Source organism: Stegodyphus dumicola, chromosome 8, assembly GCF_044657685.1.
Source record: "Stegodyphus dumicola isolate Sdum_Otavi_A_Nest chromosome 8, ASM4465768v1".
Taxonomy (NCBI): Eukaryota; Metazoa; Arthropoda; class Arachnida; order Araneae; family Eresidae; genus Stegodyphus; species Stegodyphus dumicola.
Genome location: NC_140775.1, coordinates 30,968,917 through 30,996,065, shown reverse-complemented (window position 1 = coordinate 30,996,065; position 27,149 = coordinate 30,968,917). Strand labels below are relative to the sequence as shown.

Below are 27,149 nucleotides of genomic sequence, written 5' to 3'. Positions count from 1 at the left end.
TTTACAGAAATTATTAAATAATACAATTCTGTTATATTTCGAAGTAATTTTTTTGAAACTGGCATTATATTAAGAATCATCTCAAGAAGAAATTTTAAAAAAATGTAGATGATGTTACATCCCTTTAACATTTAAGGAACTTTATAGTAGCGCTTTCCTGCAATTTAAAAATAATTTTCCAGTCATTATTCTATTTTTGCTAATGGCAAAAACTGACACTCTTGAGTAATTATTTGAACATTAATTTATGATATTCACAAACATATTTAAATTTCTATATACAAATAAACTTCAATATCTTCAAGTATTTCATTCACATTTACCCTGAAATACACATATAAAATATCGTTCTTCCTAGGATTCAGTTTAAATAGTTGCATTTGATGGGTAATTAAAAAGTTAGCATGTTTCATTTAGCTACAGCTAACTTTTGCAAATTTACTGTCAAAATTGAGTATTTCGCAAAATTTCTCACCTGTATAACATTCTCTTCAGACACGCATAAAGTCGCATGTTAATAATAATTGTAAATATACGTCGTATTTTGCAATTTAAGAAATACTACACAAACTTATTTCAGCAGTCTTAACTTTATGCATGATCATTGCCGCAATTCACCTATTTTGCACGCAAACAAAAAAATGCTAAAGCAGTTTCAACGTATAGCAATGTACACACGATCAGGGCTGACGCAAGAGCCGGTAGCCAGATGTTTAGAATTTAGAGCAACACAAAGCAACAATACTTAAAAACGGCAAAATTTTTAGAATTTAAGGGGATGCTATGGGCAGCATAATTTAGGGGCAGAACAATCAGACTTTAGGATCCATAGAGATTGCACCAAAACGCGTAGCGCTGACCTTTCGAACGGTACAAGATATTTTACAGATTGAAAGCATCTATGTATTTGTATTCACTGGACAACAAAATATGAATTGAAAGTTTAAGATGCTTCCTCCGTTTGAGATGTGACAAATAAAATATACAAAGAATTTAACTGGAGATGCATCCACATACTCCATAAAAGGCTAAAAGTTACCATGACAAAGCTGTTAATCGCACACCTCTCTTTTAACATACTAATCAATAAACTAATTTCATTTAAGAACATTAATTCATTTTGTAATTAAATACAAATGGCGATCGTAATCCTGAGCAGAGACAATGCGAATCAGTTTATGAACTAACAACACATATTCCACACTTGTGTGCTAGAAGCACATTCTATATTTTTATACTAAGCAAGAAATGTATATTGTATACGAGGTTATGTGCATTAGCAATTAGCATATTCTAGTCAGCATCTACGAATAAATGCATAAACTGATAAATATATTGATCAGTAGGCCTATGCTTTCTAATAATATTAATCTACGAAATTATTGCGTTCTTCCTAATGGTATAATCTAAGACATCACTGCAGTTAAGCAAACTAAATAATCAGCATATTCTTAACTAAACATGTTTTTGTTGCTATTAAATCATAAATATATATATGTCAAATAATTAATAAAATTCAGTTTAGAAAATTAAGTACAGCAAATTATTATTTCGAATAACAGCTTTATTTGGATCATATTACTTAAGATTCCACCTCAGTTTTTATAACTTGGCAACTTATTTAGCTGCAACTATTCGGATTCCACTACAGGATTTTAACTTGTCAACCAATTTAACTGTAGCTATTCTATTCTACATTTTGACAGGCATCATTTAAGTTTAAGAAGTATAAATAGTTTTATACAATATTTTGTTTGACATAAAACAAGTTACCGCATGAAATAAATAAAGTGATAAAGGCATTCTGTCTGCTTTTCTATGTTATAGCTATGAAAATGAGCATGAGTGGATTACAATTAAAAAACACATTTAATAGTAAATTTCAAAAGACCATTTCATAAAATATTTCCAATATGATTTCAACCTACCTTTTCAAACTCTTTTTCCGCAAGGGAAGAATGTCCTGGTTCGTATTCGGCGATGCTGCGCGGCTCCACTTTGTAAACATTCTGCCGCTCGTGTTTAACTACAGATGATTCTGTTCCTGTCCTGTGAATAACATGAGTAAAAATAATGTTATTATAAATAAATTTTGGCAAAACTACCAGTATTTCAAACAGTATCAATGCAACAGGTTTTCAGTTACAGAGGCCTCCCCACAAGAAAAAAAAACCTGCAGGTGTTTTAAATGCAAATACAGTTTTTTACATTATATCTACAAGAGTGATATCTTAAACAATATCAGAAAGAGTTCATGTGGCCATCGCAGATCAAACTTCAGATTTTAGTCTTGCCTACTTAAAAGTTTTTATTTTGTAACAAGTAAGTCTAGGAAGTTTCCATTTTTTAAAAAAAAATACACGACTTCACTTTTGTGAAAGGGTTACTAGAATTTTAGTTTATGAATAGTTTTGTGAAATCCGAACAGACTTTACGCTTTGGCAGCGGAGGAGAGAGGAGGCAAGCGAAAATATCTGCCAGAGATTCTTTCACACAATAACTGTAAGAAAATTATTGAAAAAAAAATAGCATATAGGCTTACAGTAGCCTTGCAGGATTTTTAACAACCTACAAAACTGCCATATAAAAAAACTTCAGCATTTTTAAATAATTACACGTACCGTTGTAAAATTTCATGCCTTTCTGATCAGTTATGAAGCAGAGGACAGTAATGGGATAGGCAAACACACCGAAGCACGCAGAAAAAGAAACAGTATAAGCAGTGATTTAACTGATACAAACGAGGATTTTTAAAGTTAGTCTATTGAAGCTTTGCTTCCCTTATTATTGTCATCCGCCTTATTAGAATGATGGTACGGAAGGCAATGGTATCTGAAAATTCTCGGCTATCATTATAAAGTTTCGCTAGTGTCCGCTATATACTATTGCATCATGAGACTGGCGAATAAATAAAGACTTGCTGTTCTGATAATTTCGTCTTGCTTCTATCACATGCTGACGAAGTTAAGCCTGAATTATATTAGTACTATAGTTATTTATTATACTTATGACTATTTCCCTACGTACTTAAGGCTTATTTAAGTCTTTGTTTTTCAATGACTGAATTCCAACCTATACCTTAAAGCTTATCCAGCCCGGCGCTAAACATTTTGCAGCCCCGTGCAAAAATTCGTGCAGGCCCGAAATTCTGAGTGCCTCCTTAAATTGTAAAAACTTTGGGCCCCTAAACTTTGCGTCCCAGTGCCTTCCCCAAATTCCAAAAATTTTGCCTTCCCTAAATTCTGCCGCCCGGTGGAGCCGTAACCAGTTCTGGCACCTGTCCTGGGTTTGTAGAGTCATTAGGTTAATTGGAAGCAGAAAAGATGAAAAATATGCAACCGCCTTTGCGGGAATTGAACCACGGACCACTGAAATACCGGCTCAGTGTGCAGAACCACTACACCACGAAGGCACGCTAGGGAAGTGGGGGAAATACCTTATAGGTTTATCAGAATAACAAATCAGTTACTCTCAATTCAAACAGCACTAAATGTAGCTGTTTGAATTGAGAGTAACTATGATTATCATTTAGAAAATCTATTTTTTGCATATAAGAGAAATTTCTGTTAAATTTCTCCTCGTCAACAAACTCAGCACTTCGTAGCGGAGTTAACTAAAAAATCTATAATTATTGCCAAGCGTAATGTCAGCATAAAAGATTACCATGCGCTTTGGTATTCAATTACTAATATTAAAAATTTAAAAAATTAAAAACAAATTGTTAGGCATTGCTACGTGAGTCGTTTCTCAAGCTGCAGTGTGTTGACAGTCATGCGGTGATGAAAGCAAAGTATATAATAAATATACATTCACCAGGTTGGCGTCAGCTTCGAAGTAAAATTGTAATTCGGGACTCTCCAAGTTTTATTATGAAAAAACATCAAATGCGCAAGCATAAAGCATTAAAAAATAAAATAAAATTTTAAGAGGTTGCTGCTGATTCGGAAGTCCAGATTTCAGATCATTGGACGTCCGGATTTCGGACTTTGTACTGTATACGAAAACAAATGTTGGTTATAGATCGATGCTATATTAAAAATATTGTGAATGATTTGATAACTCGCACGATTGCGATAACATCTGATAATATAATAGTTTCATTTATATAAGTGCTAAAGAGTATTTACCTTTTTATTACATAATTTTTTTTTACATTTTTATTACATTTACATTTAAAAATACTTTTTTTATTCATGAAATTCGTCAAAAAATTAAAAAAAAAATATTAGAGAAATGATGAGCATTCATATTCTACGGAATCATTAAAAAAAAAAAAAAAAAGGAAAGATAAAAAAGAAGAAGAACTATAAAGCAGGTGAGTATTTGAAAAGTTTGCATTAGTGATCATGATGATTTCTAAACAGAAAACTGGTTAAATAGAATTAAATTTATGAATTGATTTATTTATTAATGAATTTTTCTCGTTAGTTATGTTTGCAGAGTTACTACGCATGCAAATTTTTCATTTCTCTACGCATTCAGTATCATGAAAAAAGAACCATTTTGCGGCAGTATATAGTTTTAGTTCAATAATCTGGCACATTTAAATAATCCGGTTTCACTACAGTACTGGGACAAGTATGATTATCGGACTTTTATTACCTTTGAGATTGTAGTGTAAATAAAAACCAATGAGAACCTTTTAACTGAAAAACCATAACTGATTATTACATTTATGAAACGCTAGTAACGTTTAAGTCTGATGAAAATGGAGACGATAAGTGTCAGAAAATATTTCCTTACTTTTTTGATATGTTTGGAGAAGATGGAGGCTCTGTTGTGTAGGAAACTGATTTCTCGGGTTTCCTTCTATAATCCGTTGTTGCATATTTACTCTTTAATTTGTCTAAAAAAATAGAAAACGAGATCATTTAAATGCACAAAATTGTCATGAAATTGAATACTTAATAAATCAATTTATAACTGTAGATTTGTAGGGTGTGTCTAAAAACTGCTACTAAACATCCAACCTCAAACGTTAATTATATATACAAAAAATACGTTTAACAAACTCTTAAAAGATTAAATAAAGACAAATTAAATTTCCAATCATAATAACCTTCATGTTTAAATATTATTTAGTCAATTAGTAAAAACAATCATATTTACACTTACTGAAGTGGTTTAATATATGTATATTTTTTATCTTATTTTCCACGTAAAGATCTGATATACTTTTATTCGAAGCAAAGTTAACAACCTGAAAGCACAGTGAAAGGTAGAACAGGGTGAGAATCGTTTAAGTAATGTCATATTTCTTCGATAGTAAAAAGTACGTTCTTTTCTACCAGAGCTGTCTCCAAATTCAAGAACTGTCTTAAAATCGTTGGCGTCATAGAACTGTATTTCTGTTTTCTGAATATTACTGCTTTTTGAACTGGCATTTAACGATCTGTTTTATGGATTTTGTTTGTTTTATATAATATACTATTACTAATGCTCTCAATGTCTCATTGGTGATGAAGATACAGAGATAAGATTAACTGAACTTTTAAAAGATAAGTAGTTCTTTGATATTTTTTTAGAAGACGCTGACATCAAAGGATCAGAAGAAAAAGATTTTGATCCTAATTTAGAATAAAGGCGGTGATGAATGCTACATCTGTTTGTTAACAGGTACTATGGTTAATAATAAATCGGATGCAATTACAATAAGTATTTGATAGATATAGTTCAGCTTTTTATTTCATTTATCTATTTCCTTTGTTCTTTCCTTGTTGGTGCTGATGAATTAAAGGAACGCATCGTGCAAATGATGAACGTCGTACAATCGCTTATAATCGAACAAATATGGTATATTTCGCAAAGATATTCAAGACAAAGGTTTAATTTACAAGAACTGTTAATGAAGAGTAACAGACGAAAGAAATTAAATATTTATTCATTAAAAATAATATTGGCCAGTTTTTATGCATTTGTTTTCATGAGTTCGATGAATAAAAATCTACCAGCAAACTTATTTGACTTTAATCGACTCGTTATAGTTAATTTAAGATAAGTGATCTTACAAAACCATAGTTTTTTAAAAGTATCTTTTTTCGATTCAAATTCGGATCTTAATCTTTGGAATATTAATAGATTGAACTGTACAGTTAGAAATTGTCTATTTTTTGTTCAGTCCTTTCGAAACTGAAATAAAGCGTTGAAAATCACGATCTAGAATGGCATATGGATTGCCTAGCAGTCACACACACATTTGGAATCTTTAATAAAATTCATCAGCTGTTAACGTTTTGAAGGTTTTATAAAATTCACTTAACAACAGCCATCCTAACAAAAAGAGAGAAAGTGCGCGAGAGAGACGGAGGTGGCAGCAAAACAATAAAATTGCCGACGCACGAATGCTTCAAGAAGTTTTAAGTATATAAAACAAAACTGAATATACACATACTTCATGGGTGTAAAGTAAGGAATAAATGTTTTAACCGAAATATGATACATTAGTTCCTAAAACAATATTCAGGTGGAAAATATGAAAAAGGAACTAACAGTAATCAATTAGGTGTTTCAGCTTCTGAGTATTTTCAGGTTAGTTTTGCACTAAGTATATTTACTTCGGAAAGATTACTGAAAGATAAAGAATTAAAAAAAAATCGAAGACTTAGCAATATAGAAAAATGATCATACTTCTCTAAAATTCTTAGTGTCAGATTTACGCGTTGGGGATGGGTAGGACAGGTCGTGCTTACCGTAATCAAAATAATAATTAGAATTTTAAGCTTTAAATTTGTCATAATTTTTATCACAGTTTATTCATTTGATCGAAAAATAAATATGCACTTAACTTTTAATATTAAATAAAGCATACACTGGTTGTGATTTTACATATACTGTAAAAAGGTGCTACAAGAATAACGGTATGAGATGCGTATTTCATGCTAACCTAACCCTTTAATAGATATAGATGCAGCAAAATAAAGATCAAATAGGAGTATACTTTAAGATTGTGAAGGTCACTAAAAGATCAGTCATGAATTCTGATATTCATACAGAAAACGGGTCAGCTATTGGGGTTTTTAAGTAGTTTTTCTCGAGTGTAACGTGAATACGAGTTAATTTCTTTAACGAAGGCCTCTGCTTTCGGGTGTTTCGCATAATCATTTGAATGATCAATCAACAATGAGATTATGTGAATCGCAAAGCACATTTCAGTTTGTATTCATGGACTTATCGGTTTCTTTATGACTTTTATTTGTTTTAATAATTTATTGGATAAGAAAATAACATATTTCTTTTAAGGAATGGGTTATTTAGATTACAGCTAAGCATACCAGGGCTACTTTTCTAAAGGATGAATGCCCTCCTTTTAGAATTAAAATTATAATATGAGAACTAGTTCTAAACACACTGTTCGCATCTTATAGCTAGAAACAAAAAATAAAAGTGCTTATTAATATATTTATTTCTGCTTACCTTTAAAATCATTTAAAACATATATACTAGCTTCATATAAACACCTTGTGTCAAAAATCAATAATTTTGGTGAAGTGTGATCACTTTTCTATATTGTACATTTCTGGCACAGTATGGATATTCAGGTACTGACTTACTTATAAGTCCTATTGACATCAGTGACAGGTAATTACAAAATATTAAAAATCTTTAATATATATACATATACAAATTTCAATAGAAGCATAATCATAACCATTAAAATAAAGTTAATTGTCTTAGTTTCTTCCTAAAGCAGTGAACAAGATTTTGGATTACGATGTTTCAAAAATGGTAATTATCTAACACAATGTTTCTCATTTTCTCCATAAAGAAAACTTTAATAATACTCAGCTCTTGATGAGTTCGTACAGAGGTTGTTTACATATTTTTACAATGATTCTGTTGAACTATAATTAACAAAAAATACAAATTTTTAAATACAAATTCAAATTTCTTAAGTATTTTATTTCATAGTCATTTATTCATCAAGGCACATTCTTTTCTTTACTGTTCCACTTCTAATACTTTTCAATGCCGGTGGTTTTAGATCTGCCTTCGAAAATACATTTTGTCACCCCAAACGCAAATTCAGTGAAGAAAAGTTACAAAACTTTTAAAGAATATGTCAAGATATAGATTTATTACTTTACGCTTTTTTTTCCAGAATTTAGCAATAGCTTTGCTTGCACGTTTGATAGTTTTTTGTACATTAAAATGAAATTTTTTCTACACATAAAGTGTTAAATTTTATTTTTTAATTAACCGAAAAAAATCGATTTTTTAGAATATTTTAAATTGAATTTTTAATTCTAGAAGAAATAATCACAAATGAAACCGCATTTATCGAATTTTACAACGCAAAACCTCTTTTCAACCTCTCATCAATCTATATAGATAAGTAAAGGAGGTAATAATGTTTTTAGTAGAAAATGCGATAGTGAGGTTTCGGTGAATAAGCACGAATTAGGGTCCCCACAACACGTTTTTATTATTTTTACAATGATGTCTGTTTGCCTGTGCTTCTGTGTGTATCTGTGAGAGACGATTTTTTTGTCCACGATAATTCTTACATGAAACCGAAAATTTCCCTTTTCAGTATTTAAGATTTCTACATTCGTATAAAGAGATAATTAGCTTTTGGGTAAAAAAGGGACAACCGAAAGTAGCATTTTACAGGAAATCCCTAACCGTCTTTTAATAGACGATCGGATGTGGTCTTTTACCTCAGGCCCATAACAACTTTTAATGTAAAGCCATATTAAAAACATAAACCATAATGATTCAGATTTAGTATTTAAGAATTTTATAGCAACAGAAACAACATATTTTGGTAAAATTTATAAACCGCAAGCGATATTTTACTTGAAAGCTCTGAAACGATTTTCGTAAAAAATATATTATGAGATAACCTAGACGTTCTCAGATTTGGTATTCAAAACACATATGTGACTGAGAACAATATATTACACTTATAAGCATGAAATGTATTCTTGGAGTTATGCTAAATGAAACGAAAATAAGTTCATAATGAAAACGAGTTATCGTTATGAAGCAATTAAATGTATTAACCTCAATCCTGAATACGTTTGTTTCACTCACGTGTTGAATCACTTCTCAGATAAATGGATGTTGCACCAAATATAATCGCTATGGATTATTTTTAAAGAAATATAGTAAGTTTACATAATATACCTAATATAAAAAGGAATATTTGGAAATATTTCATATTTGGCACTCTCGGGAATTCTAGAGATATGCTGCTTTTAAAATTTTTGAAATTGTTAAGTTATTGATTAGTGAATCCGAAACATTATATGACTAGATATATTAAGATTGATGCGATATTTTCAAATCAAAGCATGAGAATTGATGTGTACGTGAGCAAGTATAATTACCACTGTCCACTGTATATGAGAATAGAATAATAGAAAATGAGTAGTATTTGTAATTGAAATTGAGCCATAAAGTTTCTAAACAAATCATATTTACAAAGGATCAAGTGATAGTTTACTTAAAGCTCGCTGACATTCTACCAGTTCCACATTTTAATATGGAATTGACGGAAGATCATGTGCTGCCCATTATGATTTGAGCTCTTATTATTTACAGTTATTGATTATTGCTGCTAATATTTAAAAATGCTATATTTTCAAGATTTATTACTGTCGGTCTTTAAACAGAACAGCATTATTTTTTCCAGTCTGCAGATTATATTTTAAAACCACAAACTTTAGGGTTAACATCGAACTATGTAATTACTTCCATAGAGCATTCCTTACAGTCTTTTTCCGCAAAAAGTAATGTTTTCTATCTTTATCATCAATAATATTACTTATTTTGTATTTAGAAATGTTAATTCCAGGGTTTCTTGCCCAAAAGGTTTTAATTGCAGAATAAAAATATTTTTCTTTGGAAAGAGTAAAACAAAATTCTTCGAACCAAAACTCATTTACATGCGCCAAATTTCAGTCAGACGATTTTTTAACTATAACATAAAACTAGTTATAGTTAAAAATGACATGTTATATTCAAATAAAGTTTCTGCAACATTTAACATTTTTTTTATCAAAATTGTTCTAAAAACGTGTATATAATCTTTGTGCATATAATAACTATAAAAAATATTTATCGCTATTAGTTGAAACACAGTTTTAATAATAAAATTTTCGCCAACGGTCTTTCAAGTACTAATACATTTTATGGGTTTTTATTTCGTTAAACTAAGAATTCTACTTTTCACTTTAGTACGCAAATTTTGACTAGTTTCTATAACACAGGCTTTACACAGTGAATTCTCAATTTTAAAAGTCAATTTTATTAATATTTAATTCAAAACTGCTTATACTACAGTAGGACTAAAACTTTCTCAAAATAATTTATTTACTACCCAGACTGCGAGGAAATGAAACAGCGAAAGAGTGGTTGATTTGGAGAGCAAGTAATGAGATATTTGTTGCTTCAAGAATAAACCTTAACCAAAAAATTAAAATGAGGTAATTTAGAAAATTAAAATGAGATTTACCTTTCCTGTCAAACTCAGGTTCGGACATGTAACCTCCCAGATGAACCGTTTGATCTAAAACAGGGAAAAGAATAAGAGCCATTTTTCATGACGTGACGGAAAAATAAACATTTCTGAACATAAAAAATTATTGGTTATGCTTCAAATAAACACATTACATTTATTTACATTTATCTTACATACGGTTCTACATTTATCTAATATATTCGCCAGTTCCGCAGAACTGCATAAATTTATAAATATTTTTCTTTTTAACTTCTGCCAAACTACATAACATACTTCCGTAAGGGAGATAATGTTTTCAGTTGAGAAATTCGATAGTGAGGTTTTAGCGAATAAACATGAATTAAAGTCTCCACAGCATAATTTTACTATTTTTACAATGATGTCTCTCTGTGTGCATGTCTATAAGGACCTTTTTCGTCCACAATTACTCTTCTGCCTAACTTCAGAAAATTTCTATTTTCGTATTATGAAATGATTAAATTTTGAATAAAATTGGACAACCAGAAGTGGTACTTTACTTGAAGGCAATAAAAGTTTTTAATGAAAGATTACATTAAATTATAATCCATAACTTTTCAATTTTAGTGTTTAAGACTTTTAAAGCGATGGAAAAACGGAAAAGGTACTTTATTTGGAGCTCTTAACAAATTTTCTAGAAAAATATAGAATCACTATGGATAATTCAATCTAAAATAATGCAGCACATATTACGGCTATTTCTATTACATTTATACATGATTTTTATTTATATCAAATCGCAGAAAAGAATAATTTTTATAAAAGTGTATCATTTGCATATCTTCAAAGTTTTAATGTCTGTATGTTACCAAAAAATGCACATTTTATTCTCTTGCACTGTTGATGATAAGGAGACACAAGAGCAAACAGCAAATTGGAGAAAACCTATTGCTGTATTTCTTACTGAATTCAGATAGTTAGTACTCAGCTGCAGGTCCAGAAACTAACGAGCACTGTTTCAAATACCTTAAATATCGAAGATCAAAATGAATTTAGATTTGCTGAGACTACAGAAATAACAGAAAAGAAATTTAAAATACGATATTCGTTTCTGATTATTTATTTTAAATGTATTATAAACACTTAATTTTCTTCAATTCAAAACTAATTAAATTTTATGTTAAAAATACAATTTTTAATAAAAAGAAATAAAACAAACATTTGATTACGTTGATATAAATTTATAAAAACCAATTTTTATACCTAATAAATTATGCCTAATAAAATATAATCCAAAATTTCGAATTGTAGGCTTTTCTATTTATTGGAACAACAAATTAGATTTTATTTTCAAATGATCAACCGGAAGTGATACTTTACTTAAAGCTCGCTGCCATTTAAAATATGGAATTGGGAGGCCATGTGCTGGCCACATCAGATTTGTTTTTCTGAGTCTCTAGACTATTCTAGTCTCTTCAAAGTCTCTAGAATAAATTTTAAAATCCAACGTTCAACTGAAATGATATTATAAAAAATTAACCATTGGTTTGACTATAAGTTAATTACATTAGGCAGGCAGTCAAGTTGATTCACATATTTTACATATTGCAGAAGCTTAATTCACAAAGTCAACAAATTAATACAGACGAACCTTCATAATAGGAGAGCAAGTTATTTATTTATTTATTTAACTAACTAACACCAAAACACATGCACGAAAAAAAACTATCATAATAGTAAGGATTAAAGCAAACACCTTTTCCTCTTTAATTAGTAAAATGAAATATGTCGTCTAAAAATACTTGATAAGAGAGGAACTTACATTTATCATCAGGATATCGATTCCTGTGCAGAGACTTGTACATTGTCTTATACCAGTCGCTAGCAAATTCCTCTTTGACGGCCTGCCAAAGTGAAAATTGTCTTTAAGATATCAAAAAATAAAGCTCAATATTGCTAACAAGATAACATAACTCACTACACATTAAGGAAATACGCAAGGATAAATGTGACTGAATTTCCAATTTCCGGTGGCGAATGGACTACCTTATAAAGCGGTAACTTATCTCAATTTTTATATCGTAAGTTTATAACGGCTCTTTTCTTTTTATTTTAAAAGCACAAAATACAAAATTTTTTGAGTTAATGACATTTACTAATTTCGTCTACAGCATTTACAAACTTTCGCATGAAAATATTTAGCAGAAACGGCAAAATTATTAAAATTGTAGGGAAGGTAAAAACTGGTTACATTTTAGAAACACAGTTAATTTGACAACAAGAATTAACATAATAATCATGAATGAGTCCTGTTTTTCATCGGCAATTTTATAATCGAGGTTTCCATTCGAAACAATTTCGCTGTTGGATACTTTATCAACATAAACAAATAATACAATGCATTAATATAAATAAAAAGCTTTACATGCATAAACCATCATATTACAGACAGATATTTATCATACAATATAATGGTATATCAAATAAAAATGTCTTAGGCTTTTATGAAATAACCATATTCACATACGTTACATGTCACTTCCAACTTTTGTCGAAAGGTTCATGGCTTCCGCATCAACCGTTATAGCACAAAATATAACAGTACTACTCATATACTCATAAACAAAGTAATATAATATGTATATATAAACGCATATGTACTATATATATAATAAGCAAAATAAAAGTTAGACAGCTGTTTAGAATTCCTTTGTTCTTCAATAACTGAAAGAGAAAATGAAGACCGCTAGGAAAATATTTATATTATAATATAGGATAATATTTTATATACGTTGATAATATTTTGTACACGCTGAACATTATATTTTATGATAATTAATTTAATTATCATAAAATATATTTAATGCTAATTAAATTATTTATGCTAATTATGGTAATTAATTTATTATATATTTATTAAATTAATTTCTATATTTTATGATAGTCGTCATGAATATATTTTACATAGTTGTCATGATGTGACATTTATTTAAGCATCTGATATGTTCTTCGACGTCGTTCTAAAAAGATTTGGTGTCTTGAGCTAATACACTTTGTCCTTGCCTGCCCCCTGAAAAAACCCTCTTGTAAATTTGTTTTCGAGATACTTTTCAGATTATAAACATCGTATATTTTTTGACAGTGTTTGCATATAAGGATGCTTCTGCCTTTCAAAAAAAAGAAAATTTGCTAAACACTATTGCATTTTGCAACTACATTATAAGACAATAAATTTCATGAATGGTTTTTACTGCTCAGATTAATGTTTGAAAATTGAAGCATTGAATTAAATTCCGTTGTACAATACATGAAACATTCGTTCCTTTCCTGCTGATGATAAAAACATGCATATAATGAACATTCTAATTAATTTTCACAGCACTGTTCGACATTTTTGCCTTCTTTTCAAGTATTAATCTTAATTTGATAGGTGCGTTTTTAGTTGTAACGCTATATTTGGTTTTACGTTTTCTTACAGAAACATTTATTAGTACACTGCCCTCCAAATGTTAAGCTGCAAACGTTTCTTCCACTATAATATTTCAAAAATAAATTATAAGCATGCCAATTGAAATTTATAGAACAGGTCTTTGATAAGAGTAATAAAAATACATACAACAGTAATGAATCATCCTTTATTTAGAAAATTTGCTACTTAAAAAAAAGATAAGGGTATGTGATGATGTTTCATGTATAACGACATAGTAATTCAGAAATATATTAGTGTTTTTTGAAAATGCCCATAAAAATTTTGTGAAATATTTAAATGCTATCTTAAATAAATCATTTCGACACTTTCTAAAATGGCAATAGTGTTTGATTTGGTTTATTTGATTTGGCAAAGCCTTCGAGGGCTCTCTGCCTAAGGAAAGGAATACCTTCGTGGAGGACCTTCAAAGGGAAACTGTCTCGTATACACGTCACACACGGGGAAAACCACGAAAACGCCCATGCAGCCGGCTAGTTCGCTGTGATTCGAACCCCGAACTGAACTGCCAATGTTCAGTTACCGCACGGCTGTTGGTAGGCCAAGCGAGCAAATTAATATTTCAGACTATTACCAAATGGCAAGAATTGGATACGTTTTTGAGAAAATGTACAGTACTGAAATGACTAGTTCCATGCCGTCCATCAATGAAATCTCATTCTAAGGACCATTTCCTTTCTCTTCTCGGATAGAACACGATTCAAGCTTAACATTTTGCCTATCATTTTCTATATACAAGAAAAGAAATATCCGCTTTTGTTATAAGAAGAGTGTACGCATACAGAACTGTTTGCCAACATAGTTATTAATTGTATTCCATTCATTTCTTTAGATAAAGCATAGGAGCTGAGATGGGCAAGAAAGAACAGCATGTGAAGTAGAAAGCTATGGCACTCATTTCTCTTTGCATATGAGCCCAGGGTCTCATTACAGCGTGATTTAGGTCTTGTTGTAATCTGAAAAGAAAGCAATTAACATGATACAGAAATTTGAACATTACTAAAGGGGATACTTACCAAAGCTGCAGCATTTTTGGCCAAAAACCAATTTAAGAGGACACATTGTATATGTGAAACTTGTGTTTCAAAGAGATCTGCTACAACTCAGGCGTAAAGGCAGAACTACTGGACTCTTGCATAAAATTATATGCTGCTAAAATATTTTCTTTTATTTTATTGGATGACAATTGCCAACCTCTAATGGTAAATATAAATGATTAGTACCGTCAGCGAATGAACATGACTCCCGATCTCAATCTCAGGACTTTAATCTCATTAAAAACGCGTGCGACGACACTAGGAAACAGGCAGCCTTTTGGCCTGTCAAGACTCTTAAATGGGTAATGGGGATTTTAACATGCTGGTCTTTCCTCCCAAAAAGAAGTTTCTGAGAGCTTGATCTGTAGAATGGAGAAAGGTTGTCAAACCTGCATTTCAATTAGAGAAAGGCATATTCAGTATTTAAAATTTCTTTTTCGTTTATTTCAGCCCAAACGCATTTTCTTCGGATTTCATTCATTGTATGTTTTCTGATAACTATATTCTACATTTTTTTCCAGGGATAAAACATGTACTGCCTTTTTAACATGCAACATGTAATCGTACGTATGTATCAATTTTAATGCTTTTATCTTGCTTTTTAAAAAAGTTATGTTCTAAAAATTATTCTTTCCTTACCTTTGGAGGGTAATACTTTTTTATCACAGTAACTCATTAATATGCTATTGTCTTATCATTATACTCATTAATTTATTACAGCTACTCTTAAATTCAGAAGCTGGAGAAAGTGCCTTGAATGACTGTAAGGAATAAGAAACGTTACATACGAACTAAAGCATTGAGAATAAGGTGAAAAGAATTTCAGTAATTTACTAACATTACTGAATGCATAACAAGTTAAGAAAGATATGAAATAATAACACATAGCGAGCAACTGGAAATCTCCTTGCTACTGTCTTACTAATGTACAATGCAACCTTTGTTGGTACTCTGTCAAAAGACTTAACATTCATCCAATAAGAGTGCTAGTTAGCAAAATGAGGACCTAAGGCGTTAATTGAGAACATACATGAATTTTAATGATATATGAATTTAACATAAATGAACTGACCTTTCCATAGTTATCGCTTCTGGTTTTCAAGCTATATACATGTGCCCAGGCTGTTTGCGGATGTCCGATTATTTAAAAGTACTTAAGAAAAAAGAAACAAAATAATTCATTCCAGCATCAATCACACCCACTCCCCCTTATCTTGTAAATAAATAAATCAGAACATTACCTGTATGTTTATATTCAAACTGGCACTCTCCGTGATCACCCAGTAGCTTAAAAATAATATATTTTTAAAGAATGAACAAATCCATTAATTTACAAGGAATCTTTGGGAAATGCCGCAGTCTGGTGGTGTTACCTCATAAAAGAGCATTCACGATCCTCAGCCTAGTCTTGTATATTTCGAAGTACTAGTATTGGTTAGTCGTTGGTCACCTCAAATTTAAAATAGTATATAAAACGAATCAATTAACGATTATTCATTAAACTATTTAAATTACTGAAGCACGAAATAAATATTTTTCTAGGTATGCAAACCAAGTGGGTCATAAAAGTCATGTATCTCACCGTTCTGAGACTGACTGGAATTCCATGCTCTGTAGGACCAATTCCCTCATACTTTGGCGGTGCTTTGATAGTGTGCGTCGTAGATTCTGTTGTTACTGTCGGTACAGCATAGTAGCTGTCTGTATGGACCTTGTCCCCGTCAATGGTCACTTTCTGATCAATAAGAATGGCGTTCTTCGGCAGAGCAGCTAAAAATAGCAAATAAATCAAATTCAAGTCTGGAAACAAATTTTGCAATATTTATAAATATGTTCTGAAGCATTTCAAAAGCTATAAAGAAACATGTTTAATTGGTAAGAAAAAATAAACTAATATTTCTTTGCTAAATAAATGCGACTATATTCGTAAGAGTAGTCTGAAGTGGTATAGAACACTGTTTACTTAAAACTAATCAGCTTTGAAAGCCTACCCATTGAAGATGGATTTTTAACGTCTTCTAGAACGCAGGATCTTAAAAAACCCTATGCATTATATTAGTCGTTCCGTGATTAAAGATATGGATAAATTTCTGTTGTCCAAACCATAAACCAGTCAGTCAAATTCATCTTCCTGAATCTATTATGGATAAAAGTCAAATGCTTAATATATCAGATGAGTTTCCCTTCCTAGCGGCGTTTGTATCTCAGCTACCTGAAAGCGTGAAATACACAAAAGTATTAATATTACTGCGATTTTTCATTAAAACCTGAGGGCTTAGTAATCTGATGCTAAAATTAAATTAAACGTATAGACTGCTATTTGAACTACGACATCTTGTTGGATATGGAAAACATATTAAAACAATTGTAGTTATTACACGATAAGGAATATTTACAAAAATCACAAAACTGTAACGTGACATTTAAAGCCTTTCAATTTTCGAAGTCAGATAGCTGAATTATGGCTTTTACATAAATATCTTTAACATGCATTTCTCTCTCTCTCATTTCGTATGGCGTAAAGTATAGCAAAATAACTTATCTATAAAAAACTAAAACCTGCAAAACGACAAATGTTGAATTTTTGTGGATTTGGTATGATACAGATACGTGATTTTAAACTTGTTTGGTTCTGAATAAAAATTGTTATCCTTTTTCTTATTTCATACGTAGACTGATTTAAAAGTCTAAATGTTTAAAAGATTTTGTCGTTCTGTGAATTTGCAAAACACAATTATTATAATCAATCCAGAAATTCATATAATGAATTTTTTGAAAGCATTATTTACATAAATTATCCAATTACAACTGTAACATTTTACAGATGGCGTTGTACCATAGTGGATGCCAAAGAAACGCCAGTTATATTAGGCATTTCATGGGTATGAATTAATATAATTAAATTATGTCGTGAATATTTCATTAAGCACTTTTGGGAAGCCTTTTTTATCCTAATAAGGAAACAACAACTGCAGCTTTACGATCTTTATGTTAGAGGATACGAGACGCAGAATAGACCAATGACTGCTGCAGGATTAAAGAAGGCAAGAAATTTGAGACTATCGACTGTTTGAAGGTTCTTCTACTAAGTGGAGGATTAATGACTGTGGCTGCAAAAGAAATGGGCACCAAGCGCATGACGAACATCTTTTGAAATTTTTCTCCGAAATGGTATTTTAGCGCTCCTTCCTTGGTATCCTTCCAAAATCAAGATACTTCTTAATATCCTTGTAAAATTCAATGCCTCCATTCTTTCGATTCTAAACTTACTGTTCTCATTACGATCAAGAGCTTTCTGATGGATTAAGCAGCACAATAAAACTGTTCAAGCCTTTAACAAATTTTATGCATCGTTAAGCTGATTGCATCGCAGTACACTGCGCATTCAAATGGACCAAAAAAAATTTTTTTTTAATTTTTTCTATCACTATAAACCGGAAAATTTGCTTGACGCCTAGCTATGCAAAATGAAATAAACGTTTTCATGCAAAAATATAGCTTCCGTTCGCGGAACACACTCAAAAGTTTTAAAAATAGTGAAACTTTGCTGTTTTTAATCCATTTATCATTACTAAACTCGCTATTATGGAAATGAATTTGTTCCTAGTGTGAATTTGGGGGCATGAGGAACAAGAAAAAAGTATAAAATCAGTATTTTCAAAATATTTATTGCTTGCGCAAAACGCTCAAAACAATTTTTGCAAAAATAGCAATATTTTGTAATTTCTGATAATTCTACTTTTTCATTTTTAGTAAAGGAACGGTGGATATATTCACGATTTATAATTTTGTTATTCAAAATAGTGCACCTAAATTTTTTTTTTCCTGAGATGATACATCTTGATAGGAGGGTCGTCCTAACCAAGCCGTCTCTTGCGTCAAAGTCAGACACCTTGTTAGATGCTTCGGTCAAAAGTTTTATAAACCGTTCTACAGCACGAGTATGACAGCGACTAAAATACGAGTCCTTGGAAATCAGGCTGCAGCGAAACGCCAGCCTTTAACATATTTTTGATGCCCTCATCCGTAATGTTTCTTAATAATAGAGAAGGACAGATATTTCAACTATCACACCAAACATATTGACATAGTCTGTTGGTCTGGTAAGTTGAGTTTTAGCTTCGTGAAGTTTCGAATAGTTTTCCTCTTAAAAATGGATCAAGCATTGAACAATTGGCGTTGCTCTAGTTCTCCGATATGTCTTCTTTCATGCAAAATCATTGCAAGGATCAAATTTTCGAGATGAGCAAAGAAAAAGTATGACTGGGAAAACAAGAATGAATTCCGTTGAATTACCGGATTGATGACTTGCAGTAAACTTTAAGTTAGATATCGTGTTAATCTCATGGTTTCCAAAACTATCTTTGAACGGTCTGTGAAATTTTTCTTGATTTTGATTTTGAACCAGAGAAGCATGTAACAATTCAAAATAAAATATATCAACTGCCGAATTTCATCAGTATATTTTTATTAGGTCACATAAACTCTGAGAACTCGATTTGTTATGGTCTTGAGTGTGAAAACGGACCAGAATCATGAACTGCTGCATCTTCAAAAACTGTATTTGACTTTACGGCAATAGAAATATCTTGCTAGTAAAACTGATCCTTGATCAACACTTTCATTTTGAATTAAGGAATAAAGAATTCAACAAGTTCAAAGAGAATCAGTGGACGTTTTTCACAGCCAGCGAGTTTTTCCCGATCGGATGAAGAATTTGGAGCCTGTGGTAATACTATCATCCAAGTGATGAAATAGGTAACGGAACTGCAGTTCATTGAAGTGTAGGAGACGTATAGCCTACTGTAGTAGTCTCTCAACATGCAGTTAGATCAGGTGGATCATACCACTTTTCAAATCAGTATTAACTGTATTTTTGTCACTCCTTATCGCATCAAGTTCTTCAAAAGTAATTTCATTTATAGTCAAATGAGAAATTATGGAAGAAGCTGTATCTTTAGGGATTTCTGCCCTATATATTCTGATTCTTGTATGAGAGAACAATGTTCCTTTAAGTTCTTCGAAAACGCTTTGAATTATTTTTACAATTATTTATTACCATTGCGTCGTCTTTTCTCCCATTTAAGTATGGACCACGTAGTGTTTCTTTAACAGACTGATTGTGCAAATCATTTCTGTTATTATAAGCTTTTCCTTTTCTTATTTATTTTGTTTCTGTCAATGACATGAACATGGCTGAATTAGTTATCACTTACATATTTACGTAATAGTATTTACAACATATCCACTGTTTAAAATTACACAATATATTTACATGATATTTTAAAGTTTAAAAACATTTTTCATCAAAAAATACAAATTACTAATTTTACAAAAAATTGCGTTTTTGGAGCCTTTTGCACAAACAATAAATAATTTGAAATTACAAATTTTAATTTTTTTTCGTGTTACTCATGCTCCATAGTTCCCATTAGGAACTACAGAGTTTCGATGGTAGTCAGTTCAATAACTATAAAAAATTGACGTAAAGCATCAAAATTTCTCCATTTCTCAAAATTTTAAGTGCGATGCAAAGGAAAAAATTTTATTTTATTTTATTTTGATTTTTTCTCCATTTTGCTTAGCTCAGCGATAGTAAACTTTTTCGTGGTATAGAGATAGAAAAATTTAAAAAAATACGAGTGTGTTTTTTCGGCTTACTCTACTGCACATTCACCGAAACGAAATGTTTCATAGTGATGTTCCTATGGATGATTTGTATGAATCCATTTAAATTCCGGATTATTACTACACTAGCGATACTATAAATAAATATTTATTTTCAATGATAATTTGTACAAGAGTTCTAGAGAAACTAGATTGTATTTCCATGATTCACTTTAATCAATGTAATGAACACAATCTCATAAATGTTTCATAATTTCACTAGACAATTTAAGTGATTAAAAATTTTTCAGAAAAAAAAAGTTCCTTTCCTAAAAATGGTAACGCTTAGATAAAAGTCCTTTCAAAGGAAAAAATTCTTGTTTAATCTATAAATTTCATTCTGTATATTTAGTAATACGTTGGTAAGAAGTTAGTTCTTGAACATAATGCATAGTACTACTTTCATTTATATATAACTTAACAGCTTATGAAATGTAAATGCAATAAAAAATAATATTAAACCTGAATCAGTAGACTTTTCATCAATATAGATTGCTCCTTTCGGTAACTGTCCCTCTGGAAAGAAAAATTATATAATTTAACTTTTATCATACTTATTCAAAAACAAAGCATCATATAACATTGAAAACAAAAACCCCAAGAAATCACCTCTGGCTTTTTGCAATAAAGTTATGGTAGGACTCTGAGAGGGTGGTAAATTGCTGGTCCATCCAGTCTTCGTGAAAGTTGTAGATGTGGTCGTAGGGGTTGTGGTTTGAGAAGATGAATCTCTTTCTGTTTTCTTGTCCGAGGAGTCAGCTGTCGATGCGGTGCCTGTTTGACTTTGTAGACTCGAAGCACCAGAGTCAGTTTTACTTTCTGTAGTTTCGTTTGTCTTTGGTTGGTTGCTCTAAAATTTAAAGAAAAAGATAATTATATATTATAATTTGAACTAAACCATTTTTTATAAACGTATACTAGCACTAGCAGATACTAGCAGACATTAAGGAGGTGAAAAAAATAGAGGAAAACGAACAATATAATTAAAAGACTGTAAGGAAAAAATGATAAAAATACGATTCAGCAATTACTGTTTGTGCTAAAATATTTTTAATGGTGTTGGAGCTATGTTTTACTAATACGTTATATACGACACTGAGAGTCTTACATTCAAACTCTTTATCAAAATACTGCTATAAATTCTTGAATATATTTGTTTTGAATTGCTATAAACTTCTGCAAATATTTGATATATATTTTTGCATTGTTAAGCGACTGCTTTATGCTTGAATATGAACTATCATATGTATATCGTATTTGTATTTCATTAAAACTTCAGCAGAACTAGAGACATTCTGTTTCGGAGAGTGGTAAAATAAATCTTAGAAATATGATTCAGTCAGTATTTCGATTCGATTCAGCATGCAAATATACTTGAACTCTTGATTTTGAACAAGTCGCTGAGCAGCATTTATGAAACAGCAACAATGGCAGACTGTTCCCGGTATATGATAATTTTAAAATTATTTAAGATTATCTGAAATAAGAAATACTTCGAGTCGTGAGCAAAGCATCAGCTAGCCGCCATACTTTACGGCTTTGTCTTGCCGGGAGCAAAGTCAAGATAATTCATCTTGTCTACAGCACCAAGAGGGATACTGTTGCTAGTATTATTCGTAAGTTCAATCAGGATTATGAGACCACCATTTCCGAGCAACCACTTTGTTGTATTGGCTCTTCCAACTCATCGGGAGTGTATGTCTATAGCGATTCACTGCAGAAAACGACTACAGTATGTAGGGATTTATATTTATTTTAACTAACAAGTTTAAGTTGAAACTTTTCTATAAGCCTTCATTCCCGTAATTGTTAGTGCCAAAATAGTTAAATGTTGTAGCGCGCGTGAAGGAATGCAAATTTCTACTTTGAAGGAAGTATTTAAAAGCCGAATTTCGGTAGTAGAAAGGAGAGAGTTAGGCTCTGGCCGCCACCTCTGCCGTAGATAAGTTTGCTTATTGCTGGTTCAAGTGGCTTAATTGCATTTATCTGATGCCACTAGCTTCGAAGGGGGTTTAAGTTACGGGATATCGCTAAGCCCTGTAGGTTAATTCTATCTCTTGTTAATATCTCAACTTTTAGTTTCAATTATCTGACTTTCAGTTACCGCCCAAGTAGAGGCGAAGTTTGTTAGCGTCGAGTTGACGCATTGCAAATTTTCAAAGATTTAATAAAGGGTACTTTAATAAAGGTACAAATTTCTACTTTGAAGGAAGTATTTAAAAGCCGAATTTCGGTAGTAGAAAGGTGGCTCTGGCCGCCACCTCTGCCGTAGATAAGTTTGCTTATTGCTGGTTCAAGTGGCTTAATTGCATTTATCTGATGCCACTAGCTTCGAAGGGGGTTTAAGTTACGGGATATCGCTAAGCCCTGTAGGTTAATTCTATCTCTTGTTAATATCTCAACTTTTAGTTTCAATTATCTGACTTTCAGTTACCGCCCAAGTAGAGGCGAAGTTTGTTAGCGTCGAGTTGACGCATTGCAAGTTTTCAAAGATTTAATAAAGGGTACTTTAACCCTTTTCTTGTAGAATTTCCTGCTACTCCAGTTTTCATAGAAGTTTATATACTGGGCTCTACAAGTAAATACCAATTTTGGATTACTAATGATTTGGTTTTGTTGCATCACGTGAATGAAATGAGCGAAACTGTGAGCAAAAATTAATAAACGATGCCTTCTGATGTGGATATAGTTTGGACGAATCCAGGCGTAAATAATGAGGTTGAAGCTCAGGGTTATATTTTTTTGGAAAGGCAACTAGACACATCATTCCTATCGAAGAGTTGTGGACAACGAAGTGCCATCCGTTTATGTTTATTGTATACCCAGGTGACGATAATATTTCTGAATAAGACACAGTTCCAATCACATTGACGAAAAAGTGAACAGAATAGTTCCAAGGAAATCAATAGGAATTTTGTTTATTTCTAATGGCCTTTAGATTCACCGTAAATCTAGTATCTGAGGTTTGAGTTAAAGAAATGGTTAAAAGAAACATTACTTCAATCGCGTGATTTAAAAGAACTACAGGAACTTCGATTATAATCATGGAACCAGAAATCATGGGACAAGACTAATCACGAACTTGTTGCAATGTTGAATCCATATTTTATTTGCTGAGATCCTTCTGAGTGCTCTAAACCAACGTAAATTTTCAGTATGGCCAGAAAGGAACCTACAACAGATTAAGCACATGTTTTTATTATCTTGGAAGCTCGGTATGTTTAATATTATTTGCATTACCAATAATGCATTTAATAAATGTTTTGAGATATTAAAGAAATATTCAGTTTTTTTTTCAGTATAAAATTATAACACAATACACACTGTTCTACTGCTAATACTAAAAGAATTAATGTTGTTCGGTTAATTATCCTCCTATTTAACGAACACAAGTCAATTTTTCACGCAGTTTGAGTACTCAGTTTTACCTGAGAGACAGCGGTAGTTTTCGTACTGCTCATCTCCAGCTTGATGGGTCGGAACTGGGGACCATCATAGGGAGCTCCAAAAGGCTGCCAAACTGGACTTGTCTCTTCTTTTTCCTTCTCGTTTTTTTTGGTACTTTCTGGAGAAGAAGCCAACTGCTCTTTTTGAGGCTCTTCGGTCTTGTTCTGTGTATTACAGTTGAGATGAAGATTGGCTCGTTTTCTGCTCGGTGACCATACTAAAAAGAAAATATGTCATTTTATTCGCAGCGGAATGAAAGAAAAACTGCTTTGAATACGTAATTTTAGAAAAGGATAATAATTTATGAAATACCGTAGTATCTTTAAAAATATAAAAGCAACTATACCATGCCAAATTAAGGACAAGGTTCTTTCAGGTAATGCGTAATTATACCAAAATTCTCTATTTCCTTGCAAATAAGAGGAAGAAATTGCATCAGAAGACACTACAGAATTTTATAAATGAAATCCATCAGTGGAACAAGTTACTATGAAAAACATTTTCGTAAGAAGAAACAATGTTCAGAACTTTCAAATTTAGAACATTTGTAGCAATAATATATTTAACTTTAAATAAGAAGTATAACATTTTATTGGATAATAATTGTATTTATTAATTAAAATTTATTCATAACTTAAATTTAATAATGTTCATGAATTAATGCATAACTAATCAATAAATTCCTTTTAATTGCGTTGTATTTATTAATCGATTATATTTAAATTCATTAATTAATATTGATATTTCGGAAAACGAAAATCCCTAATCAAGCCAACAGACAAACCTTGCTCATGATTACCCTAAGTCTTTTATCCTATACAAGAGTTTTTAGTTACAGAAAAATTTAGTTCTTCAGATATCTAAAAGAACAAACATTATATAAGATAATAAAGGAATATAATTTTATAAGTTTGGAAAAGGGTAAGATAAAAATATACATTAAAATGTGTGTCATGGATCTAATTTGCATTCGGTGATATAAACTAAAAACAAAAGTTTTGGATTTAAATAATAAAAAAACAAGAATATATATATTTTAAAGTTTTTTAATTTGCAAAAGTAAATAAAGATGTTATACTAAAGTACAAAATAGGGATAAAAATTCCTTATAGTGATAAAAAAAGTTTTACTTTCCTGTATGAAGATTTTATCTATAAAGCTGTTATTGCTGTTCTGCTATTGCTCAAGGCCTACTGTAATACTAAGTATGGAGAGCTTCAGGAATAACAATGGCTAGGATAGGAGGAGAATTTAGTGCATTGTCGTTGTATGGAATTTTATTAACGAACCCTAGTACAATTCCCCCTCATTGTTGATCAAGACAGTTTTTGAAAACAGAGTCCAAAAATATTAAAATCTTTCCCTTCTACTTTCAAATCTATATAACTTAAGTGCCCAGATTCTGTAAAAATACTACTGTTAAAAACGTCTATGCCTATTCGCTAATTCAAAGTGAAGACCAAAGCATTATTATGGGGTAAGAAAACATCGTTAATGCTAACCATCTTTATAAATTTTTATTTCTCTGAAAACTCAATCACTCGGCCACATGCTAATGCGTGATACTTTATACAACGTCTAATATATGGTTAAGTATTGGTGAGAGTTTTTGCCTGCCAGGCCAAGTAAAAAAGAAATATTAAAGGATAACTGCAGTTACAAAGTGCAATATGTAAACACAATAGTTCGAAAAAAGGATCTAGAATTAGCAACGAGAATTAAGCTCATTTTCATCTTTTTTTAAAACCTTTTTCGAATTAACTTTATTTGATATGTTAGTACTTTTGTTTTATAAATGTAATTTATTCTCCTCAACCGTACTTATTCAACTTGCACGGAAAGATACCAGACATCCCAACGACATTTTCCACGCAATTTTCAAGAATAATCAAATAAACAAAACAACAGACAATAAAACATGACATTTCGCAAACGTCCTGAACCCCCAAAATAAGGTAAATAAAGTGAAGGTCACTGCAATATTTGCAGCAACACGTAGGCCAAAGTAATATATTTTCGAGGTTTCAGGCATTCTATCATTAACAGAGATCACATATCTTACCATAAATGAAGAGTAATTAATGATAAAATGGAAAGAGCCGCAATTGTAGTGTGCAATTCCGAATTTGATATTCGAGTGGATGCTGTTGGGGATACTATAGTGGCAATATCTGTACTCTTTTGGGAAAAAAAATTCGGTATCGTCTCAGTTTATTTCTCGCCTGCTGAGGACTTGAATGCACATTTATTTAGATCGGAAGAGATTTTAAATATATATGATGATGAAAATGATTATATTATTAAAGGTGATTTTAATTCAAAACATTTTAGCTGGGGGGTACCTGTGGTAGAATGCAAGGGGACTTTTAACCGACGATTTTATTGCACAAAATGGTTTGATTTTAGTAAATGACTCAGATTCCAGACCTACATTTTGTTCCTCAGTGGGAGAAGGTTGAACGGATTTAGTCTTGGGTTCGCCAAGGCTTAATACTCAGGAAGTTAACATGGATATTTTGGATGAGGATTCTCTTAGTGACCATAGATATATATTAATAGAATTAAGAGATTTAGTAGAAATATGAAAAAGGATTTATTAGAAATGGAAAATGAGATACTGAAATCTAAGAATGAAGATGAACTTAATAAAGTGGTTTCACATATTGAGAATCATATTATAACACAAATGTGGAAAACGCTGAGTGTGCGGAAGAAAGAGAGGGAGGAAAGAACTCCCAGGTGGGAATTCGGAACTGGATAAAATACGAAGACAATAAGAGCGGCACGTAAAAGGACACAAATAAAAGGATTGAGAGATGATATCAAGATTGCGCGAAAAATCGAATATAAAAGAAACCTTGCAAAAAATAAAAGTCTTATCAAGCACACGAGGAAAGAATATAAAAATGATCTGTTTATGAGAGATGTGAATTATTATAATGTATTCTTTAGAGTCGCCACCGCTGAAATGAAAACAAAAATGATTATTGAGAGAGATAGCGATGCCCGACGGCGTCTATTGAGAACAATTACAAATAAATTATCGAAGAAACTTTATATCTTAAGGATTATAATGAGGATATAAATGAAG

At 31.2% G+C, this 27,149-nt stretch overlaps 1 protein-coding gene across 1 annotated transcript in view; it reads right to left on the bottom strand.

The window, feature by feature from the left end:
* LOC118200102 (uncharacterized) overlaps positions 1-27,149 on the bottom strand; it is a 140,949-nt gene that overhangs the window by 74,263 nt on the left and 39,537 nt on the right. Inside the window, exons 2-9 of the mRNA XM_035372026.2 lie at positions 24,040-24,275; positions 21,221-21,461; positions 21,074-21,127; positions 16,527-16,714; positions 12,243-12,324; positions 10,457-10,510; positions 4,744-4,846; positions 1,929-2,049 (exon numbers count right to left, since the gene is read on the bottom strand). Of these exons, the coding sequence (XP_035227917.1) occupies positions 1,929-2,049; positions 4,744-4,846; positions 10,457-10,510; positions 12,243-12,324; positions 16,527-16,714; positions 21,074-21,127; positions 21,221-21,461; positions 24,040-24,275 (1,079 nt within the window). The remainder of the gene's footprint in view (positions 1-1,928; positions 2,050-4,743; positions 4,847-10,456; positions 10,511-12,242; positions 12,325-16,526; positions 16,715-21,073; positions 21,128-21,220; positions 21,462-24,039; positions 24,276-27,149) is intronic.